Source organism: Diadema antillarum, unplaced genomic scaffold (genome assembly GCF_040938485.1).
Source record: "Diadema antillarum isolate AM-2024a unplaced genomic scaffold, OU_Dant_1.0 seq00001511_RagTag, whole genome shotgun sequence".
Lineage (NCBI taxonomy): Eukaryota > Metazoa > Echinodermata > Echinoidea > Diadematoida > Diadematidae > Diadema > Diadema antillarum.
This window is the reverse complement of record NW_027272245.1, coordinates 95470-114856: the sequence shown is the minus strand read 5'-3', so window position 1 is coordinate 114856 and position 19387 is coordinate 95470. Positions and strand designations below refer to the sequence as shown.

At 37.0% G+C, this 19387-nt stretch overlaps 1 protein-coding gene across 1 annotated transcript; it reads left to right on the top strand.

The window, feature by feature from the left end:
- Positions 1 to 13698: 13698 nt before the first annotated feature.
- Positions 13699 to 16270, top strand: LOC139710227 (uncharacterized). The gene has a single exon (XM_071622157.1). It carries the CDS (start codon positions 14492 to 14494, stop codon positions 15218 to 15220), a length of 729 nt encoding a protein of 242 aa, XP_071478258.1. The 5' UTR covers positions 13699 to 14491; the 3' UTR covers positions 15221 to 16270.
- Positions 16271 to 19387: the final 3117 nt, after the last annotated feature.

The following is a 19387-nucleotide window of genomic DNA, read 5'->3' as shown; positions in this document are numbered from 1 at the left end:
CAAAGTGGTCACACTCATTCGTGCTGAGCAAAAGTGTGCTCATTATATGCTGTGGTTGACATGATCAGGCCCGTAACTATGAAGATTTTCTTTCTTTCTTTCTTTTTTTTTTTTGAGAGGGCAGTATTGGAAAGTGGTGGGGGTATCCCCTCCCACATGATGGAACTTTTTACATTTTTTAAATTGTACTTCGCGATCTGAATTACACTCTGGGTGGAACGTTTGGAAAATTTTCAATCAAATAAGTAAGACGATACTAAGGATATTACTTCAAATTTGAAGAAAAAAAATCTATAATGATGTTGCTGCGCTATTTTTTCATTTACGAACGAAATTATTTGAAAATGTAGTATCCCGGCAAGCGCGGCGACTGGGCAGGGGACACACCACACGCACACACACGTAAAAAAGAAATTATCATTGTCAGTAAAAACGTAAGATGATATTTTGATTTATTTATCAATACTCAAAAAAAGGGCCAAAAACAAACGAAACTTTTATTGTTGCATTTTTTCTCATTTAATGCTCAAATTATTTCAAATCCAATATCCACGCGCAGAGACGGAACATTCATTTCATTTCATTTCATATTTCTTTTTTCCCCATATCCAAATGATACAAAATTTGCAATATAACAATTACGATTTGCATGGGGGATGTGAGGGGGGACACGCGAGAAATCGTTAGCCTGTAAAGCTGAAACCGTGAGCTAAAGCTATGAATGATAAATTGCATGTATTCGAGAGATAGATGACGAGCAGCGAAATTCACACATGAGAACTCAGTGAAATGGGTAGTGCGTGAATTAAGATGGAAAAGGTGTGCTTGTAAAATATATATTAGATGAGTTTGAAAAGGTTGTCATTTCACTGGTTGGTTTGTCATTGAAACATTTCTTAGCTTTAAACTTGTTGCTCTCTCATGAGTTTATAGACAGTGAACCATAATGAAAAGGTATTATTTAGAGTTGCCTAGTATAATAATATAGTCTAATCTGCGGGGTAATCGAATAAAAATTCTGTCGTTCTATTGTTGCACGCGTGTTTATTCATGTATATAACAATGATCTTGGAGGTCAGTGGTAGTTTCTTGTTTTAAACGGATTTGTCATTTCAAAGAACATGATATTTATTTATACTTTAATGATTTATTTGGACTTCAATAACTGCAAAAATGCTTAGTGCGACTTATTCGATGTGCAGACACAAACACATCCTGAATATTCTTTACCTTCAGCCCCGACAAACATCTTGTTTGTTGTTTTTGTGTTTTTGTCTTGTTTTGTTTTGTTTTGTTTTGTTTTGTTTTGTTTTGTTTTGTTTTGTTTTAGAATTTGCACACGATCCGTCATGTTTATGTAGGCAACTGGTAACGGAGGCCAGCAATGTTCGTGCGACAAAGTATACGATCTATAAACGAGCCAGATAGATGCACCACACAGCTGAAAAACAAACAAACAAACTAAGAGTAAAACAAAATCACAAACAAACAAAACAAGCAATTAAACAAACAAACAAAGCAAAAACCAAAGCAAAACAAAATTCACTGTACTTTAGATCGCTTAAATGACGTTAGAGACCATAGGAATCTTACGCAAGATGATTCAGTGGAGTACCGAGAATAACAGTTCGTATAATTTGCTAATTTTTGGAACTATTTCACGGATAAGTTAAGGGAAAAGGTGATATGTCATTTATAAAAGACCGAAAATAAGAATAATAGCACTGATATTAACAATGAAAATGACATTATTGATCATAATGATTAGATATAGAACGAGAGTGTGAAGAATAGCTGAAAAATTAGACAAATGATAACAGTGTTATATCATACTTTATATACCCCCAACACCACCAAACAAAAAACACATCCCACTATTATGTTCACATCTCTATTTACCTCAAGAGAAAAAAAATACATGACAGTCAAACAAAATTTACACATATAAAAGTTGACACCTCTCTCCTAATACACGATATTTTTGCAATTATCAAGAGTAATTTGCAAATGTGAAAATTTTGTGCTTATTACTTTAACCCATAATCATTAACCAGAGGTAAAAGTTAGCCTGTAGCGTAAATCAAAGTGGTTATCAAAGAACGTTCTCAAATCAGCCCCATCCCGTAATGCGACAGCTCTTAGATACAACGTTTGCTTGAGAGCAACTACCAAGGGTCTTACGGACTCATCAATGTATATTCATTATAATCATGATAATACGAAATGCACACTGCATTGCACTGCACTTGCTGCGTTCAGCCCGGAAGGGCTCAGCGTTTACAAGATGAAGCGGATGCTTCAAATTTTCAGGAACAAAATCCTATCAGACAATACCTAACTTGTACACAGAAAAATAATGAACTATTTCCTATCTTTGTTAACTGTTCCTGGTTGCAAGTCCTTTTTTATTAACCCTCTCTTGTTGTGCGGGGAATTTCGATGTCTGTATAGTTTTCATTTAGCACCAAACCACCATGCGTTCACGTTAACTAGGTGTAGTGCTGAGATCCGAAAATATTTCTGGCACTTGCTTTTCAAGAAGATCTTTCATGGTCCTCTTGAATTCCGCCTTTTCGAAGATACCTCTCGCCAGGGAAAGGAGGAGGACATTAATTTGTCCCGGCGAGAAATGTTCAAACCCCCTTTATATTAAGATTCGCGCGTATCAGATTTTCGAATAATTTGGTTAGTACATAGAGAAACACATGCAACTATTAAAGGAATTTAGTTTGATTTGATTTGTTTTTCTTTTTACAACGTATAAAAAGAGATAGATAACCAACATATTATCATGTTACTTTTTTATTGAAAGTTTTCCAAATAGTCCACCGAAAAGTGTGCACCAGATCGTTGAATTTCAATTGCCTAAACACCCGCTCAAGTTGTTTTTGTATTTTGGGAATTGAATTTCAACGATCTGGTGCACACTAATATTTGAAAAAAAGTAAGAAGGTAAACGTTAATATGATTTAAGTTTAGAAGAAAAAAATACGGCATCAAACTATCTACGTTCTGTAATAGTTGTGTTTTTTTGTCATTTATACTATTTAAATCATTTGAAATTCTAATATGCGGCAATGGGGGAAGGGGTATCGTTAAACGTACAAAATCAACGTGCAAGTGGACCCAGCTGCTCGCCGGGGTAGGGGGGGGGGGGGGAGCTGTTAACACACTACTATGGGTTTAAAAGAAATATGCGTACTATACCGAGGCATATGAGTGCTAAAGTCCTATTTTCACCCTATCTGCCAAGGATAGGGAGGGAGTTGTGTTCTGAGCAGCAGGGGAAACTTTAAGTTCAGGGATGTTTGCGATCCTTGCCGACTACCGTCAGAGGCCGGCTAATATCCATGGACGGCTAAGGGTGTGTCGTTTGACATGAAGACACAACGGACATGAACTGTACTTCCCTATATACAGCACCACCCTCTACCCCCATGCAGCCTCACCACCCCTCCCCCTCCCCCCCCCCCCCCACACACACACACATAGGCACCCCCTACACGTATACGGAAGAAGAAAATTTGCCACAAAATTAATGTCTGTGTCTGGACTGCATCTGCGTCAGAAGAAAATAAGACAGGTTGCTATTAAGTGTCCTTACCCTTCGATGTTTGTCCCTTTGTTGCCAATGGACAACGCTTATTCATACTGTATCCAATGATCCGATATCAATGTATTTAAATGCATCTGCATACGTAATCGTAAAATGATTATGATCATAATCATGTATTGTCTCTCAGGAACCAAAAGTTCGGGGGGGGGGGGGGGAAGGGGAAATGGGGGAAAAAGAAAGAGCTCATGACTTTCCGAGGGATGGGGCCGGAAGGGGGATGTTGCCTCTTGACCAAACCATAAGCACTTTGATCCCTGACACCCTTCCCCCTCCCCCCCCCCCTCCCAATTCAAATCAATTCACATTTATTCTTATCTTTTGACATTGACATACGTTTCACTTTCTTTCGTAGCAAAGAATACTCTGTCTTCTCCTCTCTCTACTCCTTCCCTCTCTTTACTTGTCCGTCTGAACACTAATTTGGCATTCTTAAATTCCATCTACAGTATCTCATACAGCTGGTGGCACCCAACGAAGAACACCCCGCTCGGCCTTCCAACTGGCGGCCATGATCAAGTGCGTCACCGGTCGGTCATCGTGGGACTTTTACGGCTACGGTTGCTGGTGTGGCTTGGGCGGAGAGGGACAGACCGTGGACAGCCTGGACGAGTAGGCAATATCTATTCATTTCTTTTTAAATCAGATTCAATTGAAATTGAGTTGTATTAATTTTGATTTAAAGGGGACCTCCGGATGATTTTCAGACTTTTACATTTGAACAACTATAAATTCGTTAAACTGAGTACAGAGTTTCAGAATTTAGTGATTGGGATGAGGAATGAGAATGTTTTCAAAATCTATAACAAATTGCAACGAACTAGGGATGATGACATAGCAGCCTCACCATAAGCATGATAAGAATGCATGAGTTGGGGCTCAAGGAAGCAGAACAAAAGAAGAAGGCATGCATAGATTTGTCACAGGTGAACTTGTTGAGCAAGCGGTATTGTAAGGGAATTACACTGCTACATTTCTGAAATAGATGAGGCTCTGATGTCATCAACACTATTCAGTATAATTTGTTTAAGATTTTCAATTTATTGGTTTCTCTGCTCAAGGACCACAATAAATTCCTCAAATCTATACATGGAGCTGTCGATTTATGTACTACATGATGTGAAATTATGAAAATCGTCCGGAATGCCCCTTTAACAGAAGTTATTGATGAAGGTTTCGATGCGTCAAAGTTATTTTTCTTTGTGAGGAAAACGCTGATGATGATGGTCTCCTGCATCATGCCACCGATTTTTCTTTGTCGGTATGTCATCAATTCGTTTAGACCACAAAGATTTTCATTTTTTAAACTTATCAATGTCACTTTACGACTTACAAAAACAGTTCTTATTTAACTGATACGTCTGTTATCAGCCTTTGTTCATATTTGTATAGCAGATCAACATTGCACTGTGTGAGTTATCGGACTTGAGTCAGTCTTTATTATGTGAGATTTAAAACAAGCCATCAACAAGTGTTTAGAATTTAGCAACCACGCAAGACTACGAGAAAGTACCGTCATTTTGTTACATATCATTATCCAAGTAAACCTATAGAGCCTATTATGCACATGCACCTTTTCATGTGCTTTTGCTGTGTAAATAAGAAAACACAAGACAGAAAATGATGATGTAATAGGAAGAAATACGGAATTCTAAAAAGTAGCCCCACTTTAGATTGCTTCTTATTTTCATTATCAATTCACGATGTTTTCCGAAGTTTATTTTCAGTTTTTACTTTCAGGACGTTAAATTCAACGAACGAGATACCAGAAGAGTATTTACGAGGATGTTTCTCAATGTCACACACAGATGCTGCAAGCGACATGACGAATGCTACCAAGACCTGGTAAACTCTAAAGTTTGTTCAACTATGGATCTCTACCTCGGCTTCTACCACTTCAATAGGCGCCACTGTGAGGAGAAATCTCTTCCAACCATATCGTGTGGTGGGTTTGCTGAAAACAAATGCCCTTTGTCCATCCTGTTTGAAACCCTGTTGTAAAGCCCAACCGACTCTCTATTCACGTTCAGTGTCAAAAGTAGAGTAAAATACGCAACGGATTAGTAGGAGACCGTGTCATAGAATCAGGCAAAACACAGGAAAGTAGGAGATATTTACCTTAACATGTCCCTGTTGTATAGGTCAAGAGAATGACTGTTGTAGTTTTCAATAAAATCAAGATTTTTGAAATTCACTTTAATTTTTTTTAAGTGGTCAACTAATATTGTAACATCACAAATTGTTGTTGAGTGCAGTGCCCCTATAAATTGAGCATATGAATTTACCGATATTCAAAAACATCCTTAACTTTTGAGCAATTCTACTAATACCTTCACTGAGTGCTTCCTTATTTGTGCATTCATTGAATTCATGTAATACGCTAGAAGAGAATTGATCTTTTACGAAACTGATGAAATCAAAGCAACGGTTCAGAAAAACTTTGAGCAAAAATGAACGACAAGTTCGACAGTTTTAGGTGCCAAAAGGTCATCTAAAACGTTCCTTTAACATGTACGTTGAATAGGTACCATGACGATTATGACCTTGAGGTTGACAAGTGTACTCTAAAAGACATGTGTTTCTGAAAGAGGTTTGAACATCGATCCAATTATTTCTTTCATTCCCCAGATGATGCCATGACTGCGTGCAAGATATCACTGTGTGAATGTGACCTACAGGTGGCGCTGTGCTTCGCGAAGAATCAGTACAACCCAAAGAATGCACATTACAACAGGAAGTTTTGCCTTCCGTAAAAAAGGCGGGAAAGAAAATGAAGCGAATTTCTGTTCCAAGAAAATAGTCACCAGACTTTCTGAAAGTGTATCAGCTGATCAGACCGACTAATATTCCAAAGAAAAACATAAGCAGTCTGTAACGTGATGTCTCGTCTGAAGAGAGACACAGGGAGAGAGAGAAAAAGAGAAAGTCATAAGCAAGAGAAATGATTATTTTCCCCGCAGTTTCGAGGAGGCTTGGGGCGTCTTCAGTGTTTACCTGTACAACGAGAACTCGTGACTGAGTTTCTTGTGAAGAGGATGAGCTGACCTTGCAGCTGTCTCCATAAAACATGTCTTCTGCATAATCCTCTCAATGCCTGATTAGAATGTTGATCGACAGCATTAGCAGGGAGGTACCTCCCTGGCATAAGGGTCTATTTCGATTCAAGGTTTTTCTGAGCGTAATACGTGACCACTGACCAGGTGAGATGAGCATAAGAGAATTATTTGATGGCCATCCTCATCGAGTGAATAGTTATTGTCATAAGTTGTCATTTCTTGTCATCAAGGTTTCAGCATCGCATCGTTCCCATAAGCCTAAACTTGATTCAATTCAATTCAGTTCAATTCAATTCAGTTACACTTTATTTCCATTCAACAAAAGTAATACATAATACAAAGTATACATTTGTATATTCGCAATTCTTAAGAAGTACAAATCATAAAGTATAATACAGAATGTATGATCGTGAATGAATATATAATGACAAGAACAATGCCTATATTGCAACGGTGACAAAAAGTAAATATAGCGATTTAAAAAAGAGTGATCTACTGAAAAGCGGGGCTTGTAAGATGTAGATCACTCCATAAACAATACTACCAAATAACATTTATCCAACAATATCTACATGTACAGCTAGTGCATTTGTTAGATGATAACAGCGCATTGCAAAAATATCTTATTTAAACTAGAGAGAAAATACAAATTGAAAATGAAATATCGATGTTTCGGCACAGACACTATAATTGACCCGTGTGTGCCAGGAAAATACGGTGACGATAAAAAAAAGTACGTATACACACACGCATAGTTGGTCAAACAAAGAAAGTAAAATGCACAAATAAGCAAAGGATGCAATATTGCAGTAAGAACAATAATTGACAACACAATTACAAAGCAAAGAAGAATAAAGATGAAAGCAATGGAGAAACAGCAGATAAGAAAGAAGAGAGGTCTGTAAACACGCCACTCCATCATCGGGACAGGTGAAAGTTATTGAATAAGCAATTTCATTATCTATACTGTTGTATGTAGAAAGCAAATGTTTTTTTCATTTTATACTTAGATATGATAAGTTAATATGGGATTCTTTTATACTATTATAAAATCTATTCAAAGATTTTGGTCCTGCATAAACAAATATAAGACATGTATTTTGTTTACTTAACTAAAAGGCTCATTGCAGTACAAGATAACAGGGGAGAGGACGTTATGATAATCAGTTTATATCCGCAGCGGAACAATTCAATTCAATAGTTATTGTATGTAATCTTGGAATGATTTAAATAATGGTGAGTAATTAAGATGTAGGCTTGATGAAGAAAAGAAGTAAGAAGTAAAGGAGTTATAGTGGTGAATAACAGTAACTAACATTCTCTACGAGTATGGTACCATACACACATGATTGTATATAGGCTTTTTTGGGATGGATGGGGGAAAAGTGTACTTATTGTCTGCGTTCAAGAGCGTATTTCTGTCAAAGGATATCTATACTTTCTTGTGTTAAACATATTTGAAATATGTCTATTTTGAACCACAAGTGATTTTGTTGCTGTATATCATTATTGTTTATTATATTCCACAACAAATAAAGGAAAATGGGTACTTCATACATTACATAGTGCACGGCCTGAACATAATCCTCTCGTTTCCATCGAGGGCATGCGTTTTGTTTTCTCCTGCAGTTTGTTTTTCTTGGCACGTGTGTGATTGATCCGTTTACATTTGGAATCTTCTACCAAAACCACTGATTTAACAACAAAAAATATTATTTGCTTAGATGTATTACTATTTCGTCAAAATTCCAAACTAAGACCTTTCCATTTGAGTATGTATTTAAAGTTCTGTCAGACGAAACACAGGAAAGTAGGAAATATTTACCTTAGTATATTTCTGCTGTATTGGTCAAGAGAATGACTTTGTAGTTTTCAATAAAATTAAGGTTTTTGAGGTTCATTGTAAATTTTACTTATAGTTGTCAACTAATACTGTAACATCATAGATTGTTGTTGAGTGCAATGCCCCTATAAATCGAGCATACATGAATTTACTGAAATTCAAAAAGATCCTTAACTTTTGAGTAAAACTAATACTTTCACTGAGTGTTTCCTTGTATTTGTGTATGTTGAATTCATGTAACACGCTAGGAGAGAATTGATCTTTTCCGAAACTGATGATTTGTTAATCTGTTAAACCACTGATTTAACAGAAAAAGATATGATTTGCGTAGATGCATTACTATTCCGTCAAAATTCCAAACTAAGACCTTTCCATTTGAGTATGTATTTAAGATTCTGTCAGTTATTGTATATAATCGTTTTTATGTTTCTCAGATTCACCCCTGAGGTATTCTGCGCATGCCCACCGTTTTCCCTTCGCCCATTGGCTGAAGCAACGTGACGCATGCGCCTTGAATTCAATATAACGCTATATCGATGAATTTATGAATGAAGGAAGCGGTTGTGACGAATAATTGGTACTTAGTTGGTTTATCTGCAGCGATTACATTTTTTCTGTATTATTTATTTAGTATAATTATGTATTCATCCGAGATTAGGGGTGCAGAAATATTGATGAGAAATCTGTTAACCTGTTAATTTTCACTGCATGATATGAATATATCTTTGAAAGGTAAGATGTTTTTCAAAGTTTTTATGAAATAAGTATTATTGATATCTGCAATGGATAACCAAATGATTTTATAAATAAAAGGATGACCGATGACCATTAAACTTCAGGACATTACTAGATGCTGTTACATTTCGATCTAGTATTGAAGGTTTTAGGTAAAAATATATACAATTAAGAGATGTAAATTCACGGAAATGTATGATTTCTTTATCATCAATTTGCAAAAAAAAAAAGTATAATTATTCAAAGATACAAAATGGTCAAAACAATGTTGATTCTCCTTAGTTAACTCAGAAAATCTCAATATGAGTTACTTCATAAATTTATTTATACTAAAGAGCAACTTTTACAATTTGGTTTCGTAGCAATAGTTTGTGCTCATTTTTCAAACCAAGAAATCGAAACTCATAGACGTGTATATTTGCAATGTCAAAAAGGTTAAGATCTTGGAAGCTATGGTATCACATTATGATCTCGTGGAAATTCGAGATAATTATGTACTGTTGCAGACGGTTTTGTATTTTTTTTAGGGGGGCAAATTTTCGTGGCAAGCCTCCGACAATTAAGCTTCAGGGTTGTGAGGAACCTTTGTGTACAATGTATATGCATGAGGTTTGAATACATTATGGAACTTCCTTATTCGATACGATTTATTGAAGTGTAGGAGTCGGATGTGACCGGGAACCCTGGGACTGCATGCGGGGGGTAAGGGGTAAGAAAGGAGTGTGTTTCTGTGTATGTGTACGTTTGTGTATAAATGTAAAGATTTATCTTGAGAGATTTATGTCAACCAACTGATTGTTTTGTTTTGATCGACTATATTGTTGATTGCACATACATTCAGGATGAAAGTTTGTTCGGTGAAATTAAGGGAATTGAAATGTATATATATATGTATATACATATGTATATATATATATATTAATGGAAAAAATATAGCAGTGCATGTGTGTGTGTGCTTATGTTAAGCTTACACTAAACTCCAAGGACGCTGCACATAAGGAGCTCTACTTTGAGAAGAAAAGGGAGCAATTTGGCGGGAGAGTCTCAATTAGAGGAGTTTAAATATTTCGATGTGACGTACTAACATTACAGAAGCCTCTAAGTAGCAAGCGAGATCCAGCAATCCCCCTCATCCTGCAGCTAATTACCGTGGTTATGTACACTCAGCAAAAAAAGAAAGTAAACACTTTTTCGAGATCATATTTTTCATAGAAGATTTTGGTGAAAATCAATGTATTATATAGCATTATTAAAGGTAATTTAATTGGCTTTCAGGTTAGTAGGTTAATACAAAATGAAACTTTACGCATGAGTGAACACATTCGTTTTTGCCCGCCAAGGCACAAAAGTAAAAATTACAAATTTTTGATAAGTTGTCTTTCATCTGGCAATGCCCTTCAAGATAACAATGACATCAAAAAGCCAGTTTAACACAATGAGAGACATGAATGAAATAGCAAAAACAAGTTTTTGTTCTCTTTGTCTCTCTATTACTTCAAACAAAAAGAAAATGGGAAACTATAGGGGGAAAGAAGAATTTTCTGTCAGCTTAAACTTCAAACGACATAGGAATTAATGGCATAAAGATGATTAAATAAACATAATTTCTTGATTTTACTCTTCTTATTTAGTAATTTAAGGATTCATGAATTAAATGTAAGAACCAAATATTATTTACAATTTTCCTAATTTGAAAACAAATTGAAATTTCTACCATTTTTGTTAATATTGCACCTTCTCTTATTTCATTGGAATATGGGTTTGACCTAAGATTCTTCATTTTCCCCCTTATTTTTGGCCTTTATTGATATTTTGGGCTTCAAAGATATTGTAGAGATCAAAGGTTTAATTTTGCAACTTAATTCATGTATCTAATTGTGTTAAATTTGTCTTTTGTTCTTATTGTTATAATATGGAAGAGCACTTGCGCATGAATAACAACTTGTTCAATTTTGCAATTTTTGCTTTTGTGCCTTGGAAGAGAAAAACAAAGATGTTCACTCATGCGAAAAGTTTCCCTTTTTATTGACCTACTAGGCTGATAGTCAATTAAATTACCTTCAATATAGTATATAATTCACTAACTTTTAGCTAAATATTCTATGAGAAATACAATCTTGAAAAAGTGTTTACTTTCTTTTTTTTTTGCTGAGTGTATTTCATTCCAGTGTACAACGGTCATGACGGTTGTTGACCGAAATGGCAAGACAAAATGACAACTATACTTAGATCGTGTCCATGTGATGTTCGCTGTACAAAGCGCGTACAGAATCTTAAATTCACAATGAAACATAATATATATTTTACAATTGCTTCATTTGGTAATCATACTTTTAGCAATAATGTATTACAATTACAAGAATGATGATGATGATATTGGTAATACATTGAATAATGACGATGATATTATTATGTGATACTTTGCAATGATGATCACTATCATTACTCTTTTCAAAGTTCATGCTCACGGCTTTCAGTTCATTCTCCGTGTGGCCTACACAAATAACGACAGAAAGTTTCGTTCAAAACATAGAAATGCAAACTGATAGCCTTGTTTCGTTTTCAAATCGTTATTGCAACAAAAAAGAGTACTAAATGTACATATATCATGACTGCCGTTTTGAAGCTCTGTAGTTTGTTGCTGAAGCTTTATAGTGCAGTCGTCATTATTAAGTCTTGATTGGACAGGCTGATTTAGCGTTATTTCTGCCCGTAAATTCAGTTTGAGTGGTAGTGTGATAGCTTTCAAATCACATGGATACGTTTACGTTCACGTTCTATTTATTGAGTAGACTTTGTCACATTTTTAGGCCTTGCCCAAAGACAGTCATGAGGCATACTGCTAAGAATTCAATGCCTCGTTTCAATTTTTTATTTTGAGTTGATTTACGTCAGGGTGTTTTCTTTTCTCAGTTTATAAAAACACACTTGGCAGGTCATTTTGAAACCTTTTAATTTTCCGGATGGCATTATATTTTTTACTAATAGTTGTGTTAAGAAACTAGCCCAGTTTCGCAACATTGACAGCTCTGTAAATAAGCACACGCGACTTAAGACTGTGAAAGAGTTCATGCTGAACATTGTAAGTGCGCATATTCGACTGTGTTAAACATATAAATTACTGCATACATCATCGCCGTTATTCTACCTTGTTAGGACTAAACGCAGAGAGAGAGAGAGAGAGAGATACACACACATTATGGATATATATATATATATATATATATATATATATATATAAGATATATATATATTACAATGTAAAGATAGATCAATGTATACATATAGATGGATAGAGATAATATATCGCTATGCGAAACTAGTGACAAGCCACGTATTGATATTCATCAGGCCACGGATCAATTTCTCGACAATATCTTAACAAATTCGTTGCAAATCCCAACTACACTTTAGCTTTGCGTTAAGAGTAGCCAGACATAGTGTGATTTGAGTGCTGAGTACTGTAGTATGAGGAGTGGTTTGTCAAACAGTGCTGCTGTCTACTATAGTAGACAGCAGCACTGCGAACTTCAGCATCTCAGGCAGGTGAGAGTCCTTGAGAGAGGATGACACTCGATAATGCCATAATAACACGATAGGAAGTAAAAGGGACGATCAAAAGTACATGAATAGCAATGAATGAGTAATTGGGGATAAAGGTTGAGAGGGTGGGGGAGTAAAGAGAGGGAGAGAGGGGAGAGAATTCTGTCTGACGAATCAGGGACGTCCATCGTTGTATAATGCGAATTGCACCGTAATTGAATCACTTTGCGCAGCAGCGGCTACTAGCGCGTTACAAATTCATTTCATTCGTTCTAGCATACGGATAAAGACAACATGCACTGGTGAGTGACAAACCGATCGTTTCATTGCTGTGGGTTTGCATTGTCTAGATATTCATATCTAACATCTAAGCAGTGAACTATTAAAGTTGTCATTTTTGTGGCTTCACTTCTTCAAAACGAAGGATAACATGTCAACATCTCATGACTAGAGTGAGTCGGGGAGAATAGCACTGTGAAGGACTGAGTCGTTAGTTGTTCTTCGCGTTACGGGGATAAAGAGCTATCGGTATTGTGGCGGGAAGACTAGAAAGTGCTTTAAGAGGAATCGTTCCAGGCTTGCATGAGTGTTTACCCAGTACTCCTTGAGTCGTGTCGTAGCATACCACATTGGGGTAAGGTACCTGTTACCCGAAACCTTAGAGTGTTACACAGGTCCATTGACAGAACTTTCCTGCTGTATTCATGGAGTATTGTGAATAGCGGTTGATCCTCTGAAGAAGAGGAGTGAGTAAGCATGGAATCGAGAAACAGCCTGAGGCAATGGGCTCATCGTACCTTTCTAGTGTCAGCGCCCAACACGCTGCTAGGAGACCAACTACTAGTAAGTCAGGACAGCGGAGGAAGGGAGTTTCGAGAAACGGTATTGAAGTGCCCGAACTCTTCTTACGCAGTTACTACAGCAAAAACAACCTCAGAAGCAAACAAATCGCATAGAGTTATCCGAACGGGATTAGTGCATCATTGTAGAGACAGAGAAGCATTATCAACCAGATCACTCATATCGTCGGGTATTACTCCAACCTCAAACGCGTCATCGTCCATTCGACGAAAATATGACGGCAGGATCGTCGAACACGACAGTGGCCAAAATCGAAGCGGCATAGATCGAGCGCATGACCAGTCATCCCTCCCCGGAGGTCCCGTGTGCTCGACCCATAATTATCGAACGTTAATTACTGATGTAAGTAAACTAGCCTCGCGTTGTCAAAGAGACGGAGAAAGCAGACTAAACACCGCATCACTCCGACAAGTCGAGTCTCTCCATCCTCCTCGTCCGCAACAGCGACAGAGACAGAGCTTGGATTCGAATTCTTTCATTAGCGACGATACCGAATCGGGTTATGCATCTCTCTTATCATCTGAGACTGACAAACCTGTCGCTGTTTCCAAATCCCATTCCAAACTCCAAACCTCTAGTAGGACATTGAAATCGCCGCTTACGAGAGGAAGTGGATCATTTTCTGCTGTATGTAAACCTTCACGAACTGAGAAACTGAAGGAATTAAACGAATCAATTCGAAAAAGAAACGCGAGAAGCGTTTATCGTGAGCAGCGGAAATCTGCGACAGACAAACACCCACCGGTCATTTCGAAGTCCAGCTCGCTCGGATCATCTGGGACGAAGCCGTGGCGGAAGCTGAGACTCGCAGTGCGTAGCGCTCCAGTGTGTCATCGGAAAATGGATAACTCAAGCTCCGACTCGTGGGAGGAGTTTGAGGCGCTTGGGATGCCCCGCCATGAGGATACAGATTACGATCGGGGCCAAACCACTACCCGCCCGTCCCCTCGGAGCATGGCTAACATTACATCTAGTCGAGAACACGAACGAATACTCAATGAAATGAAATTCAGCGGTAGCAGTAGCTACAGCAGGGATGGTGCATTAAAGAAATCTATTATGGCTATCGCAACCGGTATAAAAATCATGAACTCAAAGAACGGAGAGCAATCGCATCTGTCACCGCGATCAAAAGAAACTTCGAAGTCCCCCGATGTCGAAATGGTTGTCGAGGACGACGAAAACGTGAAGCTAGACGAAGAAAAAAACGACGAGTTTGAAGCAGTGTCTAATATTCGGAGTCGTGGATGGAGGATAGTCAAAGTGCGATTGTCCGAGATTGCCGCGAAGGCACCGAAAAATGGCATTGACTCGACACCAATCACGTTTAGAAACATCGCACAGCTGGTAAAGGCCAAAGAGTTTCGCATGATGTTGAAACGGAGGGCCAGTTTCATAGAAAATGGTCGCTTCCAGTTTGAGGAGGCCAAACAAGATCTCTACGCCCGCTACAAAGTCGACCCACATCTCGTGAGCAAGCTAGCGAACCGGTCGCGTGAGAATCGCAACGCTGACTCGAACGGTGGAGATGGTGGGCAAAGTAAGACGAGCGATGACAAGAAGAAGTAAAGCAATTAGAAATAAATAATTTATCACAGTACCTATACTTTACTTCAAGCCTCGTGTATACCTAGGAACACAACGCATTTATCATGGCAAAGCAGGAATATGTTAATTCGCATTTCTGTTTTGTCTTTAATGCTTTATGATATCAATGCATCTGAATTCAAACATCACTGTGACGACAAATTTGACGCCGTGCCTTCTGCTTGCCGACAACGGGCACGAAGCTCGCGAGTATATTAGAGAGCTTTTAGGTGTGCTTGTTTACCCCTCAACAGGCTCATGCAATAATTCGATGAGGCATTATTGTTATGTCGTTTCTCGCTGACAAGACAATATCAACAATGATATTATAAAGGAGGCGAAATGCCTGGAAATCAGATGTTGAAATTAGTTGCCGGTGGTGAATTCTGGTCCATACACCTTGTAGCATCGTACTAGGTGATGGTTAAAGAAAAACTAAGTGAAAGTGTGTCATCTTTTATTGTCATTGCGATACCACTGACAAGATAAAAGTTGGTTATTCAGTATATACCCTGGTCAGAATAGCCATTTGCTAGCTTCCCACCAAATTGTAAAATGCGGTATTTTAAAACAAAGCAAAATATATGGCAGCATCATCAGATAACTTGAGCTTTGTTTTAAGTTACTTCTCTGATAGGCCTGCCTCTAACTTGCCGGCAGTATCTCTTCTTTGATTTTAATACGCATTACCACCACTGTCTTGTTACTTATTAGCCATGGCCATTGGACTATTAAGAACAGACCTAGTCCATTTTCTGACTGAGGTATACATGGTCGACATGTTTGTGAACCATTAAAAAAATGAATAAATAGAATATATTGACAGTTTTCAACGTAGGCACCCTACATTATGCAGTCATAAATGGCAAAACTGCCTTTGAAATGCAGACCTCCATGTCCTTGCCTCTTTTAACGTGATACTACAGTGATTGTGTGGTGGTTGATTTAGGGAAACGGAAAGAGAAACTTTTTCGAGGTTTATTAGAAAAATGTCGTATACAGATTTAATGGGGTCAACAATTTGTGTGTGTGAGAGAGAGAGAGAGAGAGAGAGTCGCTTCGTCAACTCTTGAGTCAGTAGTCATTATTCATTTCCAACTGACTTCCAAAATTGAATGGGTCGTTCGCAAGTTGGATCATTGGTTTACCTATCAGAGAAGGTTGCATGAACACGCACTTCACTTTTAAATGTAATAGAAGAGCAAATGTAAGTTCGTATTATAAGCAGTGACTTGAAATTAAGTATAATGCCACCAATACTCGTTACCACTAAATTTATCGATACATTTGTACATCGACTTTATAGAGCATATTTCTTTGATCGTCAACCAACAAATCTGGGTTGTTGTTGTTGTTGTTGTTGTATGAGATTTCAAGGTACATTTAAGCGTAAATGTGCAGTCAAACTCCAAAGTAGTTCAAGGAAATTGGAAGGACAGATATCTAATGAATGAATGAGTACAGAGTCACCCAGTTACTTTTCTGACGTACCCGTCAACATTGCAACCCAGGCAAAAATCGTAGTTCAAAATTGAAGTGGTCTTCTTTGATTAAGGCATTGTTGAATCACAGAGTTATTAAAGTTTTAACGACAGTCTGATACATTCTATAACCGCAAGTGGCCTCAATTATGTTTTCAGAATATATCTGTTTTCGGGAAACAAATTTGTTATGAATTAGTTACCAATAAGTATATATACAATGTGCAAGCCGTCCACACCAATGTCTAAAAGTTGTTTGTGTCATTTATGGCTTGGTGCCTTTCAGATATTCCTAACTAGCTAATTTAATGTTCATATACTTTTAGAGTTTTGATGTTCAGTCTGCACATTTTAAGGTCAGTTGCTACAAGGGTGCCCTGTAGCTTCTTATCACCAAGCGTTTTCCATTCATAGTATGGTAGTTGTATTACTTTACAAAGAATACAACAATGAATGCACTGTTACACTTCTTTAGGGAAAGATGGAACTATTGAAAAAGATAATAATAATAGTAATAATAATGATAATAATAATAATAACAACAATAATGATAATAATAATAATAATAATAATAATAATAATAATAATAATAATAATACAATTTGCCTTTGACAGTATCATTCTATCTGTCACACAAAACAGCGTTGATGGAAAAGGACATAATGTATACCGCATATCGCATCTATAACACATACCGAACAAAATGATATAAGTTACTCTATTCGTTTTCAATTTGTATGTTGTCAGTTTTTTATTGATCTACTTTCATATTGATTGCCATATTCCTAATTCCCATTCTTCGTTCTTTTTGTTCGTAATTATCGTCTTGTAAGTTACGGCAAAAACAATCTAAGTAGAATCGACTGGAACGTGCACGTCTTGTAATCGTCACATGTAAACTTGTAACCAAAGGTAACTTTGCCATTAGATTAAACGGTCATTCTGTGTACAATCATCTTTACAAAATAAATATCATAAGAAAATCAAAAAATATTTGTTAAAATCGCAACATAGTTCCAGTTCCTCGTTCATTTATATTATTTCTCATTCAATGGTTGGTATCCATAAATGGACATTGGTTGAAATCTATGTGAGGTCTGGAATACGTTTTAAGGGATGTTGCATGGAGAGAAATGCCTAACCTCCTTGTTAGAATGGTCCATACCATGACGCATGAGCTCAGTGAATATGGTGTTCTCACACACTAAAGTCTTACGTCCACAAACAACTACCCATGACTACGTTTGTGTGTGTGTAATCCCAGACGAGTGTACACACAAGCAAAATTTAGGCTTACCTGATGTCGACCTAAAATGGCATGAAAACGAAGGATGGGGCGTTTGAACGAGATCTCCAGATGATTTTCAGACTTTTACATTTGAATAGCTATAAATTGGTTATACTTGGTACTGAGTTTCAGAATTTATAGTGATTAGGGTGAGGAATAAAAATGTTTCAACATAAGGATGATAATATATGACATGGCAGCTTCACCATAAGAATACTTGAATGTGGGCTCAATGAGGCAGAACAAAAGGAGAAAGCATGCATACATTCTACCAGATGACCTTGTTAAGTAAGAGTTACTGTAACGGAATCACATTGCTACATTTCTTAAAAGTGAGCCGCCTCTTATCATTCTCATTCAGTGTAATTTGGTGTGGTTTTTTTTCAGAGCACTGGTTTCCGTGCTCAAGGATCACAATAAATTCAAGAAATCTCTACACGAAGCTTTCGATTAATACGTCGGTGTTACCACGAACCGACGCTATTTCGTTTTTGAGCGAAAATGCAGTTCTGAGAAAATCGCGTTTAAAGATCTCACAAGTTTTAGACAACGTTTTCAATGACTTTTCCTGTCTTGTGTGTGAAAATTTTGACAGGGTGATGAGAGTGGAAGTTATTCTTCCTATCCATAGTGTAATTTTAGTGTGAATTCAAAAAAATTACGATATTTCTGTCTTCAAACTCACTGCGTCGGTTCGTAAATCCATCGTTTCTTGCGCGCACCATAGGTTATGTACTTAAGCGCGGGTCCCACGAACCGACGTAAGTTGTATTACGCCGGTTCGTGGGACCCGCGCTGTAGGGCCTGTACAATAGGTAACGTGCAATACGCGTGTATTTACGAACCGTCGCTATTTCATTTTCGTATGTGTTTACATACAAATACTATTAGGGCTATACCTGCTTATCAACAATAACCTTATTAATTGAAATTAATTGTCATGTAATGATTGTTGTGATGATTACAATACATTTAGTGATAATTAAGATGATAATACAAGCCAGTTTCTCTTAATTGTTCTAAAAAGAGTGTTGTCATTGTTTTCATCTTCATTTAGTACACGCATGTATTGTTATTATAGCTGTGGTTGATCGTTCCAAAGATTTCTTTGCCCCCCCTTTTTTTGTGGATATATTATTATTTAACACTTTTGCATTTGGACATCTATGGTAATACATGTATTCGGTATACTGTGTTTCATATTTTTTTACTGTTTTTTTTTTTACTTAATTAACTTACTTTTTCATTTTTTCACATTATTTTTAATTCAAATTCAGTTCACTTCTTTCATAATAATTATGAATGTTTGTTTTAAGATGAAGGATACCGCTAAATCTTGGGAAAAAGATGTGCCAGTCAGTAATAATTACTTGTATTTAC